The sequence below is a fragment of the Vitis riparia genome, chromosome 6 (genome assembly GCF_004353265.1).
Source record: "Vitis riparia cultivar Riparia Gloire de Montpellier isolate 1030 chromosome 6, EGFV_Vit.rip_1.0, whole genome shotgun sequence".
Lineage (NCBI taxonomy): Eukaryota > Viridiplantae > Streptophyta > Magnoliopsida > Vitales > Vitaceae > Vitis > Vitis riparia.
In genome coordinates, this window is record NC_048436.1 from 21,646,024 (window position 1) to 21,672,255 (window position 26,232).

The 26,232-nt window shown below is 35.1% G+C and overlaps 1 protein-coding gene across 1 annotated transcript in view; it reads right to left on the minus strand.

The window, feature by feature from the left end:
* Positions 1-269: 269 nt before the first annotated feature.
* The window catches only part of LOC117916207 (callose synthase 9-like), a 35,962-nt gene continuing 9,999 nt past the window's right edge, over positions 270-26,232 (minus strand). Inside the window, exons 7-21 of the mRNA XM_034832123.1 lie at positions 21,630-21,706; positions 21,488-21,566; positions 20,941-21,063; positions 20,322-20,424; positions 19,913-20,036; positions 19,603-19,792; positions 19,420-19,472; positions 8,614-8,674; positions 8,444-8,525; positions 7,788-7,837; positions 5,732-5,817; positions 5,187-5,272; positions 5,048-5,071; positions 423-517; positions 270-293 (exon numbers count right to left, since the gene is read on the minus strand). Coding sequence (XP_034688014.1) covers positions 5,737-5,817; positions 7,788-7,837; positions 8,444-8,525; positions 8,614-8,674; positions 19,420-19,472; positions 19,603-19,792; positions 19,913-20,036; positions 20,322-20,424; positions 20,941-21,063; positions 21,488-21,566; positions 21,630-21,706 — 1,023 coding nt within the window. The 3' untranslated portion in view covers positions 270-293; positions 423-517; positions 5,048-5,071; positions 5,187-5,272; positions 5,732-5,736. The remainder of the gene's footprint in view (positions 294-422; positions 518-5,047; positions 5,072-5,186; positions 5,273-5,731; positions 5,818-7,787; positions 7,838-8,443; positions 8,526-8,613; positions 8,675-19,419; positions 19,473-19,602; positions 19,793-19,912; positions 20,037-20,321; positions 20,425-20,940; positions 21,064-21,487; positions 21,567-21,629; positions 21,707-26,232) is intronic.

Consider the following 26,232-nt stretch of genomic DNA (forward strand, 5'->3'; position numbering starts at 1 on the left):
TCTACTTTCTACCGCAATATCTTTTGCAAAAATATCTACACAAAAAGAAAAAAAGATAAAGATAAAAGTAAATCGAAAACCTATATTCAGCTATTTATGGGGATAAACACATGTACACTAAAAGAAACAATGGAAAAAAAAGGAAAGGGAAAAAGAAACAAATAAAGAGAGAAAATATAAGAACATAAAGACCAAACAATCTCTGACTGACCTTGCTGCCAAGAAGGAAAAGGGGCCACTGAACTAAGGGAAGTTTTCCAGAATTTTTAGGCATAAGAAGCAACTCCTTTTCCCTACAAACAGGGAAAAAGGTGTTAGGAAGTGGGCTGAGGGAAGCAAGAGACTATCATGTAAATCACTAATAATACAAATAGGTGTCATCAAAAGAAAAGCAACAACTAGAAGATATTTGTGATACTCACAAATCATTGATGTAATCTTCTTCCCTTAAATTATTTATAATTTCATTCCAAAATGGGGAGAATCGAGCAGCATCAAACTTGCTTTGCTCCACATTCTTAAGTTAACACAGTAACATGAACAGACAAAAGAAGAAACAAAAAAGGTGAATCCAAATAGAGTAAATGGTAATATGAGCTCAAAGAAAGCAGCAAGCTAGATTACTTGGAGAAGCTCTAGCACAAACCTCTCAATTCTCATGAAACAGAGCAAACTTTCACAATCAAATGGTGATAACGATGACTATAATACCGACAATAATAATTGTTAGTCTACTATCACTATACTAAAGCTTATTATTGCTATCTTTCTTAGGAAATATAGAAATTGGTGGAAAGATGTGGGAAAGTCAACAAAACAGAAAAACCAAAACCTCTTCCATCTTTTCTTTCTTCCCTTTTACCACCTCCCAAACTCTAAAATCACAGGTTTATAGTTTCAACTTGGTATCAGAGCACAATCCTAGTATTTGCCCTAAATTTTCAAACCATAAAATAATTATTTAAAAAAATAATAATAAAGACCTGACATCAGGATGATTTCATGCGGATACCATCATCTCAAGCTGTTTAGAGTGTTAGATCTGCCAATGTTTTTAGTATGTATGGTGACCTTTTTGTAGTAGTTTGAAGCTGTTTATTGACTTTTCAATTTCTTATGATTTACAGGACTTTGACCCTTAATTTTTGGAGTTCTGAAATTTTGGGTTGTTTTGGTGGATGTTTTTTTTTCCAAATAAGTTACACATGGCACACCTAGGTTAGAGGATGATAAGAATTGCTGATTTTTTTTCCATTTTGGGTATTTCTTTGTGGTGTAAGAGGGTCCATATATTGTTTTTACATTTTGGGACACTGTTTAGTGGTGATTTTCTGGTCCATATGCTCTTACTCCATTTGAGATTCTTTATTGTTGGTTTGTCATCAGTTCCTTTCAGTCTATGACAAGAATGGGGTTCATAAGTTCTTTTAGGTTCCACAATGTTATTTTTTATTGGTACTCTTGTTTATTTGGATTCAACAGATCTTTTAAAATTTAAGGGGTTCAATTTTTTATTCTTCAGAGATTTTAATCCTTAAATTGTGAAATTTCTCCTGGCATAAATTACACCTCCTCAAGGATGAAGGAATACCAAAATCAAGTACATAGAGAAAATCGAATAGTCTTAATTAAGGTTTTCAAAGGCGTTTTTCAGGCACGCCTTGAAGCACGCCTCAGGGTGAGGTGTGGCAAAAACGCCTTGAGGCGTTGAATAAATTAACTTACCACGCTCATTACATATGCAATGTCTAGCATTGTGTGTGATAAGTAAACTAGTTAAGCAATCTCCTAAGGCATGGTGAAGAGATGTTACCATCAAAACCAAGGTGATCACACTTCATTTATCAAACACTCTCATTTAGGGAAAATTACAATATTAGTTGTGAATGTTGATGATATTGTCATTACTGGATATGACCAAGCTGAAAGTGTACTTAGGTAAGGAGTTTGAGATCAGAGACTTCAGCAAGTTTTGAATTTTCTTTGAATTGAGGTTGCTAGATGAAAGAAAGAATTATTGATTTCTTAATGAAAGTATATAAAAGATTTACTCAAAGAGACATGTATGCTCATCTTATCTCTTAGTTTGTTTCTTTTTAGTATCTTTCACCTTAAGTTTCAAGCCTGTCTCTCAGATATCCTTTCATGAAGTTCCTTCTATTGTTCGAAAATCTTTTGGTTTGAAGCCATGGAGGAAGGCCATGAATAAGGAAATGAGAGCCAAGGAAAAAAAAAAAAAAGACTTGGGAGATGGTGGAGCTACCAAAAAGGAAGAAAACTGTGGGGATATCCTTTCATGAAGTTCCTTCTATTGTTCGAAAATCTTTTGGTTTGAAGCCATGGAGGAAGGCCATGAATAAGGAAATGAGAGCCATGGAAAAAAAAAAAAAAAGACTTGGGAGATGGTGGAGCTACCAAAAAGGAAGAAAACTGTGGGGGGCAAGTGAATCTTCACCATTAAAGACAAAGCTGATAGCACATTGGAGAGATACAAAGAAAGATTGGTTGCTAAGGGCTACACATAAACATATGACATTGATTACCAAGAGACTTTTACTCCAGTAGCCAAGATGAACACCATTAGAATTCAAATTTCATTGGTGACAAATTTTGATTGGCCCTTGTAACAATTTGATGTAAAAAATGTTTTCCTCCATGGAAATCTAGAGGAAGAAGTATACATAAATATATCAAAAGCTTCAGTTTCATTTTCATTACCTGTTACAAGGTCAAAGATTGGAATATGTGGGGTGATTATGGACTTCTTCCACCCGGAATACAGATTGGAGATAGCAATTCTAGGCCTCTTAGTCTTGGTCTCCGATGACTTTGCAATGCTTGAGATCTCAGTAGATTCAACGTTCTCAATGCACAGGTTTTGACTGAGAATCATGACTTGAAGACTCATTGGGACCAGAATTTGTATCAGAATTGGAATCAAGCAAAAACAGTATTGGGAACAAGACAACAATATGTACCTGGATGACCAGAAGTTGTACTAGAACAAGAAACAGGATAGAACACATGTATGGATTAGAATTGTGAGCATGACCAGAATCTGGATCAGAAGTAGCACTCAGCAGCTATTTAGTGTGCTTGTCCAGATTTTGCTGCATAGTGTTCCCTTGTGCCAGCTACCTTCATATTTTGAGGCTTCCCATGGAATTTCCCCCCTTGGTTTATGGTAATAATAACACCATAATTTATCCTTATCCACCATCCTCTTTCTTTCTCCCCTATAATTTCTAGTAATACATTGGGGTTTGGATACTACCAAAGCTGAATTCTCAAGTATAGGATTTCATGAATTTCCAATTGTCAGTTCCTTATGACTCTCTTCCCCTCAAACATGAGCAAATGCTCCTGCCAGAGATGGAAATGGTTCTCTGCCCCGTTCTTGACCATTAGCCTGATCTAACTCTCAATAAAGACTCACCGAAAATTGGAATACTCTCTTCCCTTTCTAGTATTTCTTTCAATATCTTTGTGCCAGTGGTTGATTCCATCTCCAGGCTCTGGTATAAATCTGGTTCCAGCAACAATCCTTTGAGAGTATTGTAATACTTTGTGACAGTTGAGGAATCAATTACACACAGACTTAAGGAATTGATTACTTGGAGACATTTTCTAATTTGCTCATCTTAATTTTGCAACGGTTCTTTTGTTTGTGGAAGTTTTTTGTGAGTTTGATATAAAGAACGCATTCATACAGACAACCTATAAGAAGAAAGGTATATAGATCAGCCACCTAATTATATTGTTATTTGACAGTATGTTTGGATTGTCGTTTAAAAAATGCCCTCAACAATTATAAGCAGTTCATTCAAGCCTGATTCCATAGATTCAAGCTGATTTAGATTGAATTTGGTTTTCACCACTCAAATTCTGATCATTCTATCTTTGACCATTGTCCACAAGCACTTTGTTATTTCCATGGGTTTCTCATTCTCATCAAAGCATTTTCTGTCTCAACAAAAATATGTCCTTGATCTTCCTTTTGAGAAAGGTTTCTTGGGAGCTCAACCTATTGATACTTTGATCAATTCTACTGTTACACATAATGGAGAGCAAGGGAAGTTACTTGATGATAGTGAAAATTATCAATGTTATGTTTGGAAACAAATTTATCTTTGTGTTCCTCATCCAAATATTACTTCTGTTGTTATTCAATAGACAATAAGTGCAGGCATCTCATCAACGTGTCATTCAAGGATGCTTGTATTTTACATTATTTAAAGGGCACACCAAGAAATGATTTGTGCAAGATGTCTACCGCCTAATCTGTTATGGTGGGCTTGAGTGATGCTTATTGGGGTGGCAGTACTTCTAATAGATGAATAATCTTGATATTTGACACAGTAAGAAACAAATAGTTATAACCTGTTATACTATTGAAGCTGCTTAACTTGCTATGGTTCATACTGCTTCCAAAACGTAATGAGTTCATTCTTCCAAGAGAATAGGTATTGATATTTCCACTCATATGAAAGATGCATTGTGACAATCAAGTGGCATCTTTATTACTAATAATACTATCTCTCATGCAAATACCAAGCATATAGAGGTTGATTGTCATTTTATTAGAGATCTGTTCAAGTGAAAATAGAGTGTTACCATTATATTCAATTTGATGACCAATGAGACAATTTTTGTTTTTTTTTTTTTTTTTTTTTTTGTAAGGCAATATTCTTATGAGAGCAATGCCTTGTAATATCTTTCAACGCCAATTTTCCAGGTGTTACAAGTGAGCATGTTTAATCCATACACTCCAGCTTATGGGGAAACATTAGAGTTTACAATTATTATGTTAAAAATGACAAAAAAAAAAAAAAAAAAAAAAAAGCTAAACCTCTTTGATATTTTCTTTCATTTCTTTTCCCTCCTTCCAAACCCTAAAATCGTAAGTTTATAGTTGCAACAATAATAGCCATATTATGGTTGAAAAAAAAAATTAAAATAATGAAAATATTTTCCCAACATTTCAATGAGCTCAAACAAAGTGTGATTGGCAAGCAAACAAAGAGAGACAAATCCATCAATGACTCACCTCACTAGAAGATTGATGGAAGTCCTGAAAAATAAAACTTGGATTCACTTACTAGGACAAGAAAACATTGGATGCCATCCAGAGAGGATATAATCCAAATAAATGCAAATGAAAAGAAAGATATGCATAAACAGCATACCTGTTGGGAAGAGGGACATGAAGAGCATCCATAAAAGCCTGAGGAAACTGCTCAAACAATCTGTGAATAGCTTCTAGTGATCTAATCTGAAGACCATAAACAAAAAGCCAACCATTAAAGAATTTATAAATTAACAAAATGCAAGGAAAAAACTATGCCCCTTTGTAATATGAAGTTTTAAGGACAGTCACATAACTGATATGGAAAGGGACACACCTAACCAGAAGTCAAGAACATGGATTAGCTACAAAATTTAACAATCACTTTTTCCTATATCTAGAACATAAGCATGGTTGGTATCATTCCAAGGATATTAACTTACAGAAAGAAGTTCATATATAGATATTACTTGGATTCCTCAATACGCTAACCATACAAAAACAAGCTGACCAAGGGAGAGTACTTTGTCGGACTAAAAAGTCTTGGACATTATTGTCCTCTCTTCTTTACCTAGTTGTACTTAGTTCATTCTTCTATTCTCATTAATTATCAATGGGCTGTTAGTTTTAAACAAGGAAAAAAAAAAGTGGAGGAAAATTACTTGCCTCCCCTAACGATCTCGTGCACCAAGCAGGAATCCCACCACAGCTGATACAATGGTATAAAACACATAGATATCCAAGAGATATATCTGCATAGAAAAGGGGAATAACCAACAAAAGAAAAGAAGGAAAATTCACAGAATGCTAACGTCAAAGTTTGTGCCAATCAAAACTTATTAGTCAAGATTTGCACTCGCTGTCCACAAAAAGTTCTACAAGACACCATGGACCAAACCATTATGACCCAAATATCTATAATTTATATAAAACACAAAGTTCAAACAGATAATAAAACCAGTTGGATTGACATGTTTCTAACATTATTGCCTACAATATCTGGCATTAATTAAACACAGAAGATTTTGTTTACCACAGGTTAAATTTCAAGTAGCTATCTCAGTTCATTATGCAGTAGGCAGACAATAAGCCTCCAGCTTACTGCCTTCCCATTACACAGCCAGTCAAACAACAAGATAAAACAGGGTTGTTCGATGATTATTTTACAACATAAAACATACATTTCATCAGGACATGGCTTTACATATGGCTGAATCACAAGGGATTCATATAGGCCGCAAAAAGGTGGAACTAAGATCTTTAATTCATTTGTGAGAAAGGGGGGAACAGACAACAGCAACGAAGCATTAATAAAACAATCAACCAATACGAAGATGATTGAAATCCCAACAATAAATAAAAAGAGTCAATATCTGAAGATAGCCCAACCAGGAATCCCTGAAGGATTTATATCTCAGAAAGCAAAAAAATACCCAACAAAATCCATGAGCAAAGAAGCACCACCCTTGACCAATTGATCTATTAAACAAATTTACATGAAAACACAATAAATACTAAACAAATTTAGCGACAAGGAATATCACCAGAGCTTACATAGGATAAGAAGAAGAGGAACCAAATAAAACAGAATAAATACTAAACAAATTTAACCACAAGGAATACAACCGAAGCTTACATTGGATAAGAAAGGACTTCAAAGGTCCAGACTTTCTCATCAAGGAAGGATGATGATAGGGAAGAAGTGGAACCAAATAAGAACAAGAAGAAGAAAAGAAACAACTTCAAAGGACTAGGCTTTCTCATCAAAGAAGGATGACGATAGAGAAAAAGAGGAAACAAATTTTGGAACTTGGTTCCTCTTCTTCTCTATCGGCATCCTTCCTTGATGAAAAGAAGACCCTTACAAATAGCTTCCTAAGAAGAAAAAGAAACCAAATTTTGGAACCATGAACCATCACTAAAATAATAGTGAACAAAGAGAATCAAGAAAGAGCACCCCTGGGAATAGCTATCCAACGACAACGTGAGCCCATCTAACTACAATGTTGGCATCTCAGCCATTAGAGCACATTCCATAAATACTTTTAATAAGGTAATATCAAAATGCTCTCCAAACTATTTTTTTTTTTTTTATGAAAAAAAACATTTCACTACCAAATCAAATGACAGCAAGAATATATCCATCATTCACGTAGAATGAGATGAAGAAGAATACAATTAATAGTATATTTAGAAACAATAGTAGCAGTAATAACAATAATAATCATATAATGTTATTACCATTGAAGAATAACAGAAAAATAAATAAATAAATGAAGAAGAAGAAGAAGAATATAACTAGTATCTTTACAAATAATGGTAGTAATAATAATAATATAGTCATAAAATGCTATTACCCTGAAGAATAAAAAAATAAAAAAAGAACAAGATGGTTGTAAGCATATAATGTTATTATCATTGAAGAATAAAATTAAAAAAAAAAAAGGTTGTACTTCACCTAAAAGTGAAGACTTTTGGCATACTTGATTTTTCATTTTCCATATCCCTTTCAGAAATTATAAAAATAAAAAATAAAAAAAAAAAAAAAAAGGGATCCTTTGGAGGACTTATCAATTGTTTCTGACTCTTTTTCAATTCTCCCTAAAATATAAGTACACATCAGATGCATGGACACACAAATACACACCATAGAGCTAGAAAAAAACACAGACAAACTATATAGCTGCATACCCACACACACAGTGTAAGGCATGCTACTTACAGCGACCACAGGAGCCCATAAGCTAGCAACTGCAAGAGCGTTATGGTTATCTGCAATCAAAGAAAGCAGTTTAAACATTAACATTTTTACACAGAAAACAGAGTAGAAAGCATTTTTCAAAACTATTTATCTAGCCTTTTACATTATCATGGTACATGTGACAGTACTACTACAAATGGAAATGGAAAACACCTCTAAAAAATTTATAAGGTTGAATGAAGAGAAGAACAATTTTCCTAACTCATTTTACTACTTCACAACTAAATAACTTTTGGACTGACTATTCAATTAATAGTCAAGGCTAAGAGACAAAGGTAATTAAGGTTGACAAAACACAATCCCTCAACCCTGTCCAATACACCTTGAAAATGTGTTGAAACCTTCATCATAATGCTAGCAATGCAGCCCAGAAAACTTTATGGAATTAAAATGGACTTGAGGATCCTACAACAGAATCCACAAGAATCAATTTCATGCAGTGAACACCAAACCAATAGGTGGATCAGCTAGCCAAGCAAGAGCATCATTGAATGAAACACACAAAAAACATGTAAAAGAATATGGCTTCACAAATTCAACACAAAAAATTGTATAAACCTAATGATAATACCCGTGCATGATTTCAAAATACATGACAAGAACATATGGCCACTTACTTCTAGATACAAGATCATGCCAAGAGTATTTTAAATCAGTGAAACCCACAATTTTCTGTGTTGGTTCCACCAGGGGCTTGATCTGCATAAAACAATTAAAAGATTTGGAAATAAGAACATCAACCTTCAGCGACATATCAGAGAAAGAAACTGCAATGAATGTCACTTTCCTGGAGAAAATAGGCAAATGAAAATTTGGCACCTAAAACAACGAGCCAAAAAAGCATATACCTGCATTATATGGACATCAGTAAACATATTTTGAAATATTTAACAAAATATTCATACTGCTTTACAAGGCATTTGGAAAACAAAACAACCAATCTGAGCAATCATAAAATATTCTACGATAACATAACAGCGTTGTCCTTTAGAAATTGTAAGGATAGTGTTAATGATAGAAGAGAATATAAGGACAGTATCAATGACAGAGCAGGCAGAAGGACTGTTCATTAGTCTCAGTACTAATGATGCCAACTGTGACAAAGGCAGTACAAAGAACTATTCATGAGACTAAGAAATATCGAACTCTAAGAAGCAAGCAGTAAATATTTACATGTGGAACTATGAAAGCCAAATTTCAAAAATAATAATAAATAATTGAGTAATGATAAATAAGAAAAGAGACAAAAAAAGAAAAGAGAAGGGAATCGGGTGGACAAAGACTTAAACAATCAGGAGAAAAAACTGCCTTACTTCACCATAAGTGAAATATAAAAACCCGCTGATCTACCCATTTTCCAAAAAGCTTAAACTTGTTAGATTTGGGTTCACAATGTATATCATATTCTTTAACACCCTACCTCACATGCGGCCCCATACCCATATGTAGAGAGATACACCCGTATGCAAACAACCATAATTATCCTCTTTGACTCACTCAAAAAATGAGGGAAACAAATAAGTGTTGAGGCTCGAACACGTGACCTCCAACCAAATGAGGCTCTAAAACCATGTTAAACTACCAATTTTCCTAAAATCTTAAACTTGTAGGATTTCAATTCACAATATATATCTACTATTTAACAAAAAAAAAAAATTTTAAAAAAAAAAAAAGTTCCAACTAAGATAGGAACTACATGATGCACGAATTTTTAACTCTAGCTCTATAAATGCGAACTAGGATTGGATTTTTGTAATATAGTTTAAAGGTGTTGAGGAATTGCCAAAAGAGGGTGAGAATTTCATCATTAGCATTCACAGAGTTGCCTTAATGATTTAACATACCAAATTTCTCCAAAAGAGAAAAACGATTTCCTATTGCAAAAAAAAAGAAAAGAAGAAAGAAAAAAATAGACAAAATGAAAGAAGCGGATGAAGAGAGAAATTTTTACCATTACACCCTCAAGAAAAGGAGTCCATTTGATTCACAATGAGAAGAGAACTCCAGTCCGCAAAATTATCACCCATAATTGAAGTGATTTGGAGATAAAGCAAGGCTTAAAGAATATAGGTATACAAAGCCTACGTTAAGGGTGCTCCTTATGACAATGAAAGAGCGGAAAAAAAACAACCCCCCCCCCCCAACCCCCCCCCCCCCCCCCCACCCTCCTTTTTTGTAGTCAACCAATCACAAAAATATTGAGACCTCATATGAGATCATTCTAGCTCAGAGCAGAAGAGCAGCCAAAAACGGGGCTTTATCCATCTATTCTATGTTATTTAAATGATCTATGATTTCTCATCTTCCAAATAGTCCAAATAACCACAACAGAGAAGCTCTTGATACCTTCTTTTACCACATCCATAGGATGGTTAAGGGGATTGTTTTTTACACCCCAAGCCTAAATTGTTGTATCATCTATATGGGTAGTGGAGAAACAATTAACCATTTATTGCCAATTGCCCAATGGCATTATCTTTTTACCTAGGTTGCTTCACGTTGTTGGCATTGCTTGGAGTCAGTTGTGGGTATAGTTATGTGTGGAGTTGTGTACAACCATTTGTGCAATTGTCGATTGTTTGTGATTTATTTTGTATGGTTGTCGATTATTTTGTATAGTTGGCTATCCTAAAATAGCATTGTGTACCTTGGATAAAAGCCCTTGAGATATATGAGAACAGTCATTTAGCAATTCATCAAGTTTGCATCAAAGCGAAAGCAGAGAATTTCCACTACTACCTAGCCGACATTCCTTCCATTCTTTCACCCTCTTCGATACCATATCATGTCTATAAAAATAGATATGAGTATTTCTAATAGCAAAAAGTCATCCATGGTGACCATTCATGAGACTACCTCTCCAATAATTTCAATTAAGTTGGATAGTGCTATTTATCATGTTTAGTCTCAAATTTTAGACATACATATTGTTGGAAAAAAGGAGAAGGGATATATCACAAGAAGGAAGGGAGACCAAAGACGCTCTAGTCAAGTCTTGGCCCATCATTTCCATGACCGACCGACTGATATCACACTTTGTGCAGTGTGGAATGACTAAGGAGGTGTGGGATGCAGTCAACAGAAGCTATCTTGATGTCTTTGATTCTTCTCAAGTATATGAATTGATAAAGAAATCATGTCAATCACACCAAGGTGGTCGCGCTCTTACAGAATACTACAATGAGTTAAACTCAATATTCATGGAGTTTGATTATTGAAGACTCGATGATATGACATATGCAGCTAATATTGAAAAACAAAGGAACCGTATTGTTGAAGACCAGATTTATATATTACTTGCAGGTCTTGATCACAATTTGGATCAAGTTAGTGATCGTGTTTTGGCCACCATTCCTTTACCAAGTCTAGAGGAAGCATATTCACTAGATTTATCGTGAAGCACAGAAGCAGGTCACCATGGGAACAGAACATCACTCAAAGGCTTCCGCAATGGTTGTCATCAAAATAATAGACGACCAACACCTTTTATGCCTTCAAACGACTCTTCTTCTCACTTCTACACTCACTGCAATAGCACCAAACATACAGTAGATGTTTGTTGAAAGAAGCGTGGGAAGTGGTACAAGCTTAAACAAGCTAAAAAGAAAAACAAAAATCAGCTCAGGTTGCTCTTACTGGCGCTACTCCTCCAGCTTGTGCTTCTCAAGTTTCTCGATTATCTTCCTAAGAAGGTAATTCTAGTTTAGCCTTAATTTCTGTTGCCTTTAACACTTGGGTTATTGATTCAGGCCACTAATCATATGTCCCTATTTGACTCTCTAATACCCTCACTTGTTAAGTCTGATTAGGTTACTAATGGGACTCCTATGTCAATTTTAGAAGTCGGGAATGCCTCACTTTCTCCCGCACTCTCCATGTCCTCCATCTTACTTGCACTAGTCTCTCTAATATCTTCTCTCTATTAGCAAGATTACCAAACATCTCAATTGTTCTACAACCCATTCTTACGAAGATGACGATTGGCATTGGTAAGGTGAGGGGAGGTCTTTACTACTTGGAGGGGCAAGGGAGCAATAATCCAAATTTGACCATGTTTTTCAAGTAGCAAGAAAGACATCTGATAGAGAAAAGATTCTTTTATGGCATTACCAATTAGGTCACCCATCTTTTGCTTATTTGGAATGTTTATTTCCTCAATTGTTTCAAAATATTTCAATTTCTAAATTAAGGTGTGAACAATGCATTTATGCTAAAAATCATAGTGCGGCTTTCAAAATAAGTCTCAACAAAAGTTCGATTCCTTTTACCCGTGTTTTTACCGATGTTTGGGATCCTTTTTCTACTCCTTCTGCTTCAGGTCATAAATATTTTGTGTCTTTTATTGATGATTGTCCTAGGGCAAGCTGGGTTTATTTGCTTAAGTCTAAGAATGATGTTCTAAATGTTATTCTTCAATTTCCCAAAATGATTGCCACACAGTTTAACACTCCGGTTAAGGTTTTTCACTTTGACAATGATCATGAGTTATACAAGCTAGATTATTTCAACAAGTTATACAAAGAAAAACAAAAGATGCTACTGTCATACCCCCTCCAGGCTCCACTACTCCTCTTGATGATACTACCACGTCATCAGATGACTCTTCCAAGACTAATCCTAAGGTACATGTTCCTTCATCTTTAACTTCCGAAACTGCTACCTTGAATCCACACGATGGTGAACAAGGTAGGGGATATCCTCTTCGTGATCGTAAGGAACCTAATAGGTTGGGTTTCTCAAAATCATACTCTAATGTTGTCTATCCCATTTCTGATTTTGTCTCTAATCATCGCCCATCTAAGACTTCTCTTGCTTTTGCTCTTCAATTATCCTCTATGTCTATTCCTAGTCATTTTTAGGAAGCCCTTGAAAATCCTAAGTGGAAGTCTCCTATGGTAGAAGAAATGAATGCTCTCCAAAAGAACTCTACTTGGGAGATGGTTGAGCTCCCTCAAGAAAAAAAAGACAGTGGGGTGTATGTGGATGTTTTCAATAAAGTACAAGTCAGATGGGATAATTGATAGATACAAAGCTAGACCGATTGCCAAGGGATACACCCAGACTTATAGAATTGTCTATCAAGAGACCTTTGCTCATGTGGCCAAAATGAACACTGTCAGAATCGTACTCTCTTGCAGTCAATATGGAGAGGCCTTTGAGACAGTTTGATGTAAAGAATGTCTTTCTCCATGGTGATCTGTTAGAGGAGGTGCACATGTACCCCCCTTTGGGGTTTACACCAAAAGGAGGCAAGGTATGCAAACTAAAAAAGGGTTTTGTATATGTTGAAGCAATCGCCAAGGGCATGGTTTGGAAAGTAAAGCTACTCAATGAAGGAGTATGGTTTTCAACAAGCGATGGCAAATCACACTTTGTTCTATAAGAGAAATGGTGATGACATTTCTTTGATTATTGTTTACGTTGATGACATGATTGTTACAAGTAGTAACTCTACAAAAATAGAGAAGCGTCGAAGTTATCCAACCAAGGAATTTGAAATGAAGGACTTGGGTGCTCTAAAATGCTTCTTGGGTATTGAGGTGTCTCGGTCCAAGCAAAGACTCTTCCTCTCACAACGGAAGTATACATTAGATCTCTTGGCTGAAATTGGTAACTTTGCTTGCGAACTTGTAGATACTCCCATTGAGACAAATCATTATTTGTCCATCTACCTTGATCAAATTCAAATGACCAAAGAAAGATATCAAAGACAAGAAGGGAAATTAATCTATCTGACCCACACTAGACCTAATAGTCATATGTAGTTAATGTTGTAAGTCAATTCATGCATAATCCGAGTGACCAACACATGAATGCAGAAAATCTTATCTTGACCTATCTAAAGTCCTCTCTGGGAAAATGTATTATGTTCTTTAAACACAAGTATCTAGATATTAAGGGTTACACAAACTTTGACTTTGCCAAATCCAGATTGGATAGAAAGTCTATCTCAAGGTATGTGTCATTTATAGGAGGAAATTTGGTGACTTGGAGAATTAAGAAACAAAATGTGGTCATATTGTCTAGGGCAGAAGCTAAATACCATGCACTCCATCATGCAATTATGGAACTTACTTGGCTAAGACTTCTCTTAAGCAAGCTTGGGTTTGGTCCTAAGAAACCTATGGTGCTCTTTTGTGATAACACGACAACTATTGAGATTGCAAATAATCCGATACAACACAATCAAACTAAGCATATTGAACTTGACAGGAACTACATCAAGGATAACATAGATTCTGGCATAATAAAGGTTCCCTTCATTAAGAGTGTAAATCAATTAGCTGATATGATGACTCATGTTGTTACTAGTGGTCCATTCTATGCATCATTATACAAGTTGGGCATGTGCAATATCTATGCACCAACTTGAGGGGAGAGTCAATTGCGGGTTCATCATGTACAGTCGTACTCGGTTCATCTTTGTACAGATGTGGGTACAGGGGTACAGCTGTGTATAACGTTTGCGTAGTTATCGCTTATCTATGTACAACAGCTATGTACCCTTGAGATATATGAGAATATTCATTTAGCAATTTATCATGTCTCGGGTCCCTCCTAGGGGTGCAACTAATTCTTTAGATAATTACTTTCACAATGTTAAAGGAAACACAAAACAAGTCCTTTAGCAGGTAGCTATACTCACTAACTGACTGACTGACTAACTAACTAACATACATACATACATACATACATATATATATATATATAAAACAACAAATCTATTAACCAACCTTAAATAGCAAATCCTAAAGAAATCTTTCGATAATAATTGCGTAGAACTCTGTCTTTGTACCACCAAAAACAAGAAGATTTCTTAAAGATTTCATATAACTCTGGTTTTACTAAAGAGTCTTCCATCTTGTTAAGTAATTCTAAAATCAATTCTTGTCAAAATCATTTTTTAATACACCCTTCTTGGTCACTAGAATGTTTGCATAGACTTTCTTTTGTTTGTTTCAAGAAGATTGACATCATCTTGATAAACTAATTTTGATTCTGAAGTATTTAGCATTAAATCACATAACAAGTTTTTAAATTTATCTTAGACACCTAAACTATTAATCTTACATTTTACCTTACAGTCTTTTTTAAAGTGTCCCAACTTTTCCACACTTAAAACAAATTGGGTTTGAATGTGAAGGGGATTCTATTTTCTTATGAGGTTCGTTGTTAGACTTCTTACATTATGTCTAAATCTTTTAGTTTCATTTTGTCTATATGTAGAAGATGAAGGATTAAAAGGAATAAAAGGTATAAAGTTCTTCCTTGATTTTTTCTTTCTACAAAGACCCACATATATATACAAATATTCCTAACACCAAAAAAAGGAACCTTCCTAACCTAATTATATTAGATCCACCAAATTAAAAGATTGCCCTAATTCTCTCCTCAATTACAAAATTATCAAAAACAATAAATATATTATATTAATAATAATAAAGGTACAAGAGAAGAATGAGAGGTCCTTCCCTCAAAATACAAATTCTGATCAAAGTAAGAAGACATCCCTCTATGTAAAACTATATGCATAGCAACCAGCAACTCTCACTAACTTTTGAGTCAGTTGAGTTGTATAACGCTAAGTAGAACACCTACAAAAGCAACAGTACAAGAGGCCCAAAGAGAGGAGTAAAAATGAAGCAAATCCCACAACATCCCTTCCAATCTCCCCTTATCCTAAAAACACTTAGCGTTTCTCTCTTGCCACACAATCCACAATAAAGTGAGTCAAACAATTTGCCAAAGAGTCTTGTCTCTGAATGAATTCCCCAAACCTTTAAAAGAAATAACCATCATGTCTCTAATACTCCTTGGTAGTATCCAATCCACCCTTACTAGACTGAAGAGCTTGTGCCATAGCCCTATAGTTAATGGACAATGTAGAAAAAGGTGGTCAATCAATTCTCCATTTCCATAGCATAAAATGCACCATTATGGACTAAGGGTTTATAGGATCATCTCAACTGTAGCATGTCATTGGAATTTGCCTTCCTGTGTGCTATTAACCAAGCAGGGGCCTTAACCTTTGAGGGAGCTTTTGATTTCCACATAAACTTGGTTGGAAGGAACATGATAGGATATGAGAAATTGGACAAGGCCAAGAAAAAAGATTTTACAGTAAACAAGCCTAAGGAAGACAAAGACCAAACTTTTGAATCTATAGCAGCAGGAGACAGATGCGATGAACTGAGGAAAGACATGAGTCTCTCAAGGAGCTCGATTTCTATATCAATGAGATTGCAACGAAAGTTAAAATTCCAATATAGTGGATAGGAATTACCAAGGACAACTAAGCCGGTAAGGTTTTTCACTTAGATGACTCTATAAAATTTTCACACTATACAACTATGACTTTCCTAATTTCATTCTTCCACACTATATTTTCCATATGTTCCTCTTTTATTATGATAAAATTTTTCCTTGGTTTCCTAAATAATTTTTTTTCCCCTAAGAACACATTAAGACCTGATTTGGTAAACTTCTATTATGAAAAGAAGAAAATTTTTCTATGCCTATACATATATATATTCTTTTTTGATACGCAAACAAAAAAATATATATTCTTTCCTTTTTTCTTTTGCCTTCGGTTTGTTTTAGATCATGTTTTCCTTTCTAACAACAACCTATCCTTTCGCCATACTCAACTTCGACGAAATAAATCATAAACTCCTATCAAAGAAATGGAAGGCATCCCAACCCCACTCCAAAAGACATGCCAAAGCTCACATCAAATCAAATTTCAAACAAATAACTTCCTCATATTGATGCTCCTTTCGTCAAGGGGATTCAAAATATGGAAGTCTTTATGTTCTAGATTCAATTGACAAATTCAGTTCGCCTTAAGGGGTTTGGCTCGCTTTGTTCTCTGTGGCTATCTCTTTTCTTTTTTGTTGTTTGGATGATCCTTGAAGATTTTTGTATGGCAGGGTTACACCTCCTACTTTTGTAAGTTTTTTTAGTATCATCATTATTTGCTTAAAGAAATTCCATACATGATTAAATGATAATAAAGAAACAGCATGAGATAGTTCAACTGTCATGACAAGGGTTTGATGGTAGTTGTTGTTATCTTTGCCTGGCATATCTCGAGTGATATCGTCCATGGTTAGAGAGACTCTCTCAAGATAGCATGGCTTCCTAGTGAGAAAAAATGAAAGAAGGCATGGAGAGTTGCTTCCTTATTTATTTATTTATTTTTATCATAAACAACAATTCATTGATAAGGAATTGAAATTACATGAGGAAGAGGAATACTTCCCAAAGATATAAAACTCCAATCAAATAGAACAAGAGGATTAATTCCCCAAAGCTCAAATCAAGACCTATATCTTAATATATTGCCAAAAGAAATATACACATGAACGCCACTCTACTCTATAAACTGAAGCTTTGCTCCAAGCTTAACTATTTTGACACTTATGATTCACACACAAAATTCCAATTAAGTTGAATTACACTGAGAGGAGTCCAATGAAAGTTGTAGTTGTTGAACCCAAAAAGAAGAATAAAAATAAATTAAGTCACATATGGGCACTTTCTATGTAATGCCCTTGATCTTAGATGGGGCTTTAAATTTTCGAATGAATTTTGCTAGAGAGAAATGGGAAGGATCTAAAAGGTTGAATAAGACTAAAAAGAAATATTTTATTGAAAATAAGCCTAAAAAACATAATCATAATGACCAAACTCTCATGTCAAGGATGAATGGTGACAGGTGCAAGTAAGATGAGGACATGAGCCTTTCAAGGTTCCCTATTTCCAAATAAGTGAGGTTACAACAAAAGAGAAGCTTCTAAGAAAATAAGGATAAATAAAAGGGAAGAGTTTCTAGCTATCACAACTCTAAAAAGACTAAGAAATTGAAAGCATATAGGTTGATACCCCCACCATAAATCTTCCCAAAAATGAATCCTTGCTCCATCACCCACCACAAAACAAGTGTGCATCTAGAGAACACTTGGAAAATCTGCTCAATGGCCTTCCAAAGGCAACAGTGCAACCACTTTACTAGATTTTTGGAATCCCAACCACAATAATGAGACCCATAGAAACGTACAACTACCTTATCATTAAGAGAGCCCTATTCCACAATGAAATCATATAAAATCCCAAACCCCCTTCAACTTTAGGCTAGCACACAAGCTCCCAACTGGTGAAATGATATCTCTTTCCCTCTCTCACCCTTGACCAAAGAAAATCCCTTTGCATTTTCTCAATCTTTAACACAACTATTGATGGAATCGTATACAACAAGAAGTAACTAGGAATGTGAGACAAACAAGCCTAGCTTAAAGTTATTCTACCCTCTTAAAGACAAAAAGACTTCTTGTCATTCATCCAATCTCCGCAAAATTTTGTAATCACAAGACCCCAAAAAGCATTAGCCTTTGAGGAAGACCCAAATGGGTTAAGAATGATAAAGGTCAAACCCTTGAATCTGCGATGGAGGGAGAAAAGTGGACTGGAGTAAGTGAAGATATGAATCTTTCAAGAAAATCAATTTTACTATCAATGGGAGTGCGGTGGAAATTAAAATTCCAAGAAGGTGGGTAGGAATTACCAAGAACGACTAAGATGGTGAGATTTTTTACTGAGATAACTCAATAGAAACCTGAAAATTGTGAAGGCAAAGGTTGATCTCCCCATCATAAATCTTCCCAAAATCATATTCTCTCCTCGCTCCCCACCACAAAGCGGGCACATGGGGAATAATCCTAAAAGACTTATGCAATAGCCTTCCAAGGACATCTTTGTGACCATCTAAGCAAAATGTTGGCACCTCATCCATTAGGATGTGGCCCAAAAATGGTCGCAATAACCTAATGCCATAGACCACATTCGTAGGGAACCGCCATAGCCACTTCACTAAAGAGCACGATTTCTCAAGGAAGTCTTCCCAATACCCAAACCCCCATACTCCTTTGGCCTGCACACCACATCTCAACTAATAAGATGATCTTTCTTACCATCCTCAGTCCCTGACCACAGGAAGTACCTTTTCGTTTTCTCAATCTTTATGGCTACTCATGTTGGGATCTTGAAAAGAGAGATGAAATAGCTAGGGATGTGAGACAAACATGACTAAATTAAGGTTATCCCTCCTCCCCCCTCCCCAAAGACAAAAAAGTCTTTTCCCCCCACCCATTCAATCTCCTTGAGATTCTATCAACCACTGGATCCCAAAATCCTTTTTCTTACCATCCTATGTATTTTGGTGCACTATTTCTTTTGATGCTTTTACATAATATATTTACATTATCTACCTATAAAAAAAAATCAACTATTATGAAATAATCAAAATTGATGCTAGAATTCAAAAGGTGGGCATAAATTAAACCCCCAAGCTAGATAAAATGCAAGTAATAAGGGTCATTCATCCTATCTTTAAGAAATTATAATAGATATTCTTCTTGTTCTCTATAAATTATTCCATCTTTCATGAAACAAAAGGAAAAAACATGAAAAGACAAACGTTTTTCATTTTTCTTTTATTTTATTTTTTAAGCATGAAGACAAACTTCCTAAAGTGATAAACATTCTTCAAAATGTGACACAGGAATAACAAAACAAGAAGAAATTGTAACATTACTTGATAAAATCAGTGGTCCTCTCATACATTCCACGTCCAACATAATAATGTTCCTGCAAATATGAACAAGGAAAGGCAACAAGAAATTAATAAATCACCATATCAATATAAAGCATTTCAGTTACGGAAGAAAAACATAATCTTGCATATAAAAACCATGAGGAAACATAAGAGAACACAAACCTGGTGCATCCACTTCACAAAGCGAACTAAACGCCAATGGTCACATCGATTTGTCAGCTGGTGGCATGCTGGTATTCGCATTAGGGAACTAAGAAAAACATGGACACCAGCATAGATGCCCAGAACAAAAACATAGATTCTCAAAACAACTGAATTTCCATTTAGTTTACTCTCTTCTTGAAGAGCTTTCCTGAGATTAGAGCATGCACCACCAAATCAGCAAATAAAAAGTACAGAAGGTGACAAACAAAAGCATCAAGAAAGAATATAATATACAGGAGAAAATTCAACAGGGTATCAGGAGACATACACATAAAGGAAGCATATGAAGACCGAAGCAAGACTAAACCATAGGAAACGGAGAAAAACTCGAGATACAGCTACACTTCGTGTTGTAGAATATGCACCATACATCATGAGAATGTCTAAAACACCTATGTAAAGAAACAAACACTTTCTGTAACTAAACAAAGAAATCATAGAAAGATGCACTATATAGCTAGCTAACTATTTTTTTTGTCCCCAATGGAAATCAAATGCAAGACATTCTATCCCCCCATCCAAACATTAGACACTTGAGCCAGGCCTTAGGGGCAGCTACTTCAGCCAAATATTAATTTATATCAGCTACAATGAAAACATCTAGGGTTCACATAGGTATCTATTCATATGAACATAACATATACCCAACTGCAGAACACTGTCATAAAGAAACCTACTCTCACAAAACTTCATCACAACAAAAGTTGGGCCGAGACTGAGGACTTCTCGTATGGTCTTCGAGTTGAAATGTCCATTATTGAATGCAATGATAGTGAGTCCCTAAAAAAAATAACAAACTTTGCAGTCTATAAACATGTCACACTGATGAAAATTCTTATTAGGAGGAAACAAACACAGAAATAATTAGTTTTTAGGAAAAGAACAAATGCATAATAATTCTGCTAGGACATTTAATCAAAGAAGATAATTAAATTGGTGGTATACCAGCAGTAAAATTCACTTTTGCACACACAACTAAGGAAGGAATTAATGGAAGAATATTTCAATAAACCATACCACACTAGGAAAAGATTAAAGAAGATCTAATGTGAAAAGAGACAGAAGAAACAATAATATGGGTGAATGCATTAGATATATCACACAGAACTAGGTGAGACATAAGAATTAAGACATGATTTCCATGGAAATCAAGGGATGGAAAAACATATATAAACACAAACACACACAGACTCAAAAATAAAATAAAATGGAAGAAATAGGTGGTAGTTCTGCAATCTCAGTACACATTAGAAATGGAAGTGTGCATAGATAAACTATTACGGCAAACCCACAAACCTGAAACATCATAAAAAGAAATATCCACAGGCGATGAAAACTATGGTAAAGATGAAGAAAGGTCCGATGCTCAACAAACGATGTTTTGCCTCTATGTTTGCTTCCACCAGACTTGAGCAGATTCTGCAATCACAAATAGCAAAGATGATTAAGAAAGAGTACAAGCAAACTAAAAAACAAGAAATTCATAAAGCAACAGGAAACACAAACACCAAGAGTAACCCATAGCAACTAAATCCACTACATTCCAGAAGCACTTGTTTAAATAAAGCAGAAGAAAGCAGAGAAAGAGAGAAAAGTCAACACTAGAATAGCAAGGATACATGGAAATATGATGGCAATAAGCATCAGACAAACCAAATTCATTTGTCTTTCTGTTAATTCCTTCTTCATTTGAATATTCTTACAGCAAACCCATAGTTGAGAAACAACACTTGAAATGCCTTTATTGTCAATACATAAAATAAGAAAGATAATGTAAAATCATAAAAAATAACAAAATAAAACACCAATTAACCACATATATTACATGATTCTGACTGCTAACCTTTGATCTGGGTTTGGGCTTATGAAAAAACGATGAACTTGTCTTCAAGGGCCAGCCAAGTTCAAAGCAATGAAGTGACCTAAAAAAAACATGATTAGTGATTATTAACGGAAACCCCATAACCAGTATTCAAGAAGCTTACCAAAAATACTCATTAAAATCGTCATAGTTCCTCCAGGCAGAATGAGGTGCTCGCCCATTGTCATTGTTTGCAGCCTCCTGCATGTTCTTGCAGATAAGTCAAAATTTCTGATTCTACAGACTATCATGCATCATAAAACCTCAAACTGGCAGAAAAATTCATGACGAGACAACCATCACACAGAACAGATAGTTTGCTGAGCCACAATTAATCTAAAACAATAGCAAAAATATACAAAATAGAACAATTTGCACACATACAGGTTTGGGATCACTTCGTAAGATAAGCTTTGAAAGATAGAGTTTTAACACTCAAGAAGATTCAGGGGAATCAGAATCCAGCTGATATGTTGACAGCTTCAGTTGAGAAACTGATTGAGAAACTGTAACAATTGAGAAACTAGAGTTGTGCACAACTTCAGTTGGACTTCTCGACTAAGGATTGAGAAGTCGTAGCCATTACAAGTGGAGACAGTTGATGATGGATTAATCTCCAAGTGGGAGATTGTTAAGATGTGTGGAGCCTAATTATTATCCTAATCGTAACAGTATTTTAAGTTGAGGCATTTTGGGGATTTTACCCATGTGATTTGATTACCCTATTTATATTATGTTTAGGGTAGCCAACTTTAAGAGAGTTTTATTTTTTTGGGATATTGAGAGAGATAGAAAAATGTAGAGAGAAAAGCCTAGAGGGTGAGGCATTTTGGGATAATCCTATACTCTCTTTTTATCATAGTGAAAATCTGCAGCAGCTACAAGTGGATGTAACTCACACATTGAGAGTGAACAACTCTAAATCTCGTGTGTTTTTGTGCTTTATTTTTCGCATTGGTTTATTATCGCTTCCAAAAAATAGGATAAGGGTGTTTTAATCCTAACACCTTTTATACTACTGTATATATTTGTGTAATATTTTCTGATCAGGTAAATGGATTGGTTCATAGGTATCAGAGCAGATTCAGTTTCTAGGGCTCAATTCACAATTCTTCTGGCGTCTCTATTCCACATTTCTTCCCTTTTTGGCATCTCTACCCTTCCTTCTCCTACCTTTAGGGTCTCCACCTCCTTCCTCCCTTTCTTGGTATCCTTTTTTTCTCTTCTTCAGTTCTCAACTTGGCTAAACAAACCTCAAATCAGAAATCCAGTCCCGAAAGTCTCCAATCATCATGATAATCCTACTCTCCAAATCACTACCCAAAAACTCAATTATAATAATTTTCTTGAGTGGTCTCAAGCTGCAAAACTTTTTCTATGCAGTCAAGGGAAGATGGGAAATCTGTGTAAGACAGTAAAAGAACCAGAAACTTTGGATCACAACTTTGAGCCATGGGAACCCAAAAACTCTTGGTAATGTCCTAGGTGCTGGATTCAATGCAACCATAAATAGCTAAGACATTCTTTTTTCTCTCTATGGCTTAAGAGATTTGAGATATTGTTGCACATACCTATTCAAAGAAGGGAGATGTTGGTCTAGCGTTTGAGTTGATGAACAAGATTCATGCAAAAGGAGCATCGACAATGACAACCTACTATAACACATTGTAAGGTATTGTGGTAAGAGGTGACAACTATCAACATATTGAAATGGAATCGCCAAATGATGTTGCAAAGCTTGATGATTTATTTGAAAGAGACAAGATCTTTGAATTCCTTGTTAGCTTGAATCTAGAATAAGATCAGATAAGGATTCAAATCCTTAAAAAAGTTCCACTTCCTTCCTTGAATGAAGTGTGTTCCCTTGCTTGTAGTGAAGAATCGCCAATCTTATGATGAAAACACTACCTCATGATAATTCTGCTCTAAATGCAGCTGTGGAGAATAATCCAAACAAAAACGAGGGAGGAGAGAAAGATCCGAGATGGTCCGACTATTGCAAAAGACCCAAAGACACCAGAGATATGCAGAATAGATGGCCACAACATGCTACTTTTTTATGAGTCACTAGCCATGGAAAAGCTTGCAGTTTCTTGAGTTTAATCTTACCAGATTAATTAGATCAAAAGAAAGAAGGTAAAAGCATTGAACTTTGCCCAAGGAATGTAAAGAAAATGGATGAAAAGGAATTGAAGTACATGTTTAGGAACGTTTCTAAAAACAGATCAACAGTCAAACACAGTTTTTTATAACTGTCAAAAATAGTTATCTAATGTGTTTTAGAATAACAATCTGTTTGGGAACTTGGAATGTTCTCAACCTATTTTGGTGTTTTTTAAATATTGCTTAAAAATAACATTTATCTACAGTGCTTTATTTTCAATCATTCTCTATATTTGTACAATTATTTTTTTGAAACAACACCAGAAAACAAATAAAAATAACTGAAAACAATAAAAATATGCTATCAGAAAACACCCTGTTTTCAGAAAAAGTTCTCCAAAATATTGTTTTCAATCAAAAAAACTAGTAGATTGGTTTCCAAATCTAGAAAACAATTTTCTATTTCTAGAAGAGAACTTTTTTAACACACGGTTCCCAAATTAGCCCCAAACCTTCCAAATGTTGACACCTATTTACTGGAGTGAGCAAGGGTTAGTAAATTCTTTACAGCAATAAGAGGAGTGATGTAGAGTCCTTAATTTCAAGAAGATTGAAATTTTCATGGAAATTAAGGGTCTGTTTGGAAATATATTTGAAAAAAAGGCCCAAAAAACAATATTTGAGAACAATTTTTACAAACAAAAATCTATTTGGAAACTTGAAATGTTTCCAACCTGTTTTCTATGTTTCCAAATATATATTAAAAATAACTTTTATTTGTATTGTTTTTCAATCATTCTCCATCTTCACATAATTATTTTTTAAAACAGCTATCAGGAAAAAAGTGAAAACAACTTTAAATAATTAAAATATGTTTTCAAAAAACACCTTATTTTACAAACGAGTTTTCAAAAAACTGTTTTATGTCAAAAAAAGATTATCAAGCATGCCAACACCAACTATTTCAAACCTAATACTTTTTTTATAAGCAAAGAAAAAATTCATTAACAGATATCTAACAAAAGGGACCATAACCCAATTAAATAGGATGTATACCAAAAAATCCAAAGGAAACAAAAAAAAAAACACCATATCCCCTCAAAGAGTGCTAAGGGCAACAAAAGTAAACACTTGAGCCCCTCCCTCAACAATGAAAGATATCGAGAATGTACCTAAGTTACAATCAGAGACAATTTCAAACTAAACGTACAAGAAATTTTACGAAGTTCAAAGTACCAATTCCCAGCTCCCCACTACCACAAAATTTCTTCTCTCCTGCCCTCCAGACAAGCCATGTCAAACACAAAGGCATCCCCCAAAACCATTTTTCCTTTCTTCCCTAAGAAACTCCTGTCAATCTAGTAAAGCTCCTTAACCAAACAAGTACACATCCAAAGAATCCAAAACAAGAAAAGATTGAACACCACAAATCATGGGCCGGCCTAAAAGGACTAAGAATAGGATTTGTGAAACTCTAATGCTCTCTCTTGCAACCTCATAAGAATCAAATATTCTTCTTACTCAAATTGAAAAAGATTTCAAAATGATGGGATAAAGCTATTTCATTAAATAGATGAATTATTAAAAGCATGGAGAAGAGAAAAAAGCATTCTTTTTTCTTTCTTTTTTTTTTCTTTTTTTTTTTTTGATAGGCAAAGACACAGAAAAATCTATTAATAAAAACAGGACGCCCAACAGCTAACCCAAAGCATATAGGAGGTATACAATAGGCACCTATAGGCAAAAAACAAAGGAAAGGGGGTACAAAAAACTCACCTGCCCTCATCTATAGCCCAACCACTCAAAAAAGTTAATTAAAGAATTAGGCCCTTCATCTATGCACAACTTAGACCAAGACCACAAATTACAAACAAAAGAATATTTCATCCTTTGGATTGAAAGATCCTTATCTTCAAAAGTAACCCCATTTCTTTCCTTCCAAACTATCCAAAAAAAACACCAGGGGGCTGCTCTCCAAACCTTTACTCGCTTCCTACCCACAAACAAACCATGCCACCCAAGAAGGACCTCTTTCACTAACAATGGGAGAACCCACAGCACACCAGAAAGGCTAAATAACAACTCCCACAAAACCCTAGCCTTGGTGCAATGCTTTAGACGATGATCAATAGACTCTTCAGCAATACAAAAAAGGTAACATTTGTTCTGAAGAGACCAGTCCCTCTTCTTTAGTTGCTCCAATGTTAGAGCTTTACCCCAAGAGGCTTCCCAAGCAAAAAAACCAACCTCAGTAGGAATACATGGGCTCCAAATAATGCTTTTCAGGAACGGGACTGTGTTGCTACCCTTCATAGCACTATAAAAGGATTTAACATAATAATTACCATCCTTTGCCTCCTTCCACCATATCCTATCCTCCAAATTAATAACCACCCTCTTCCCTTGCAAAGAGAATAGGAATCTCTCCACCATCTCTATCTCCACATCGTTAAATGGCCTAGAAAAGCATGGATTCTAGCCCCCATCCTCCCCCAAAGGATCCCAAACCTCTAGGACCCATGCCTCTTTAGAAGTCGCCAAAGCATACAAAGAAGGGAAAGAAAGACTTAGAGCCTCGTCTCCGCACCACCTATCCACCCAAAATCTTACTCTTCTTCCATCCC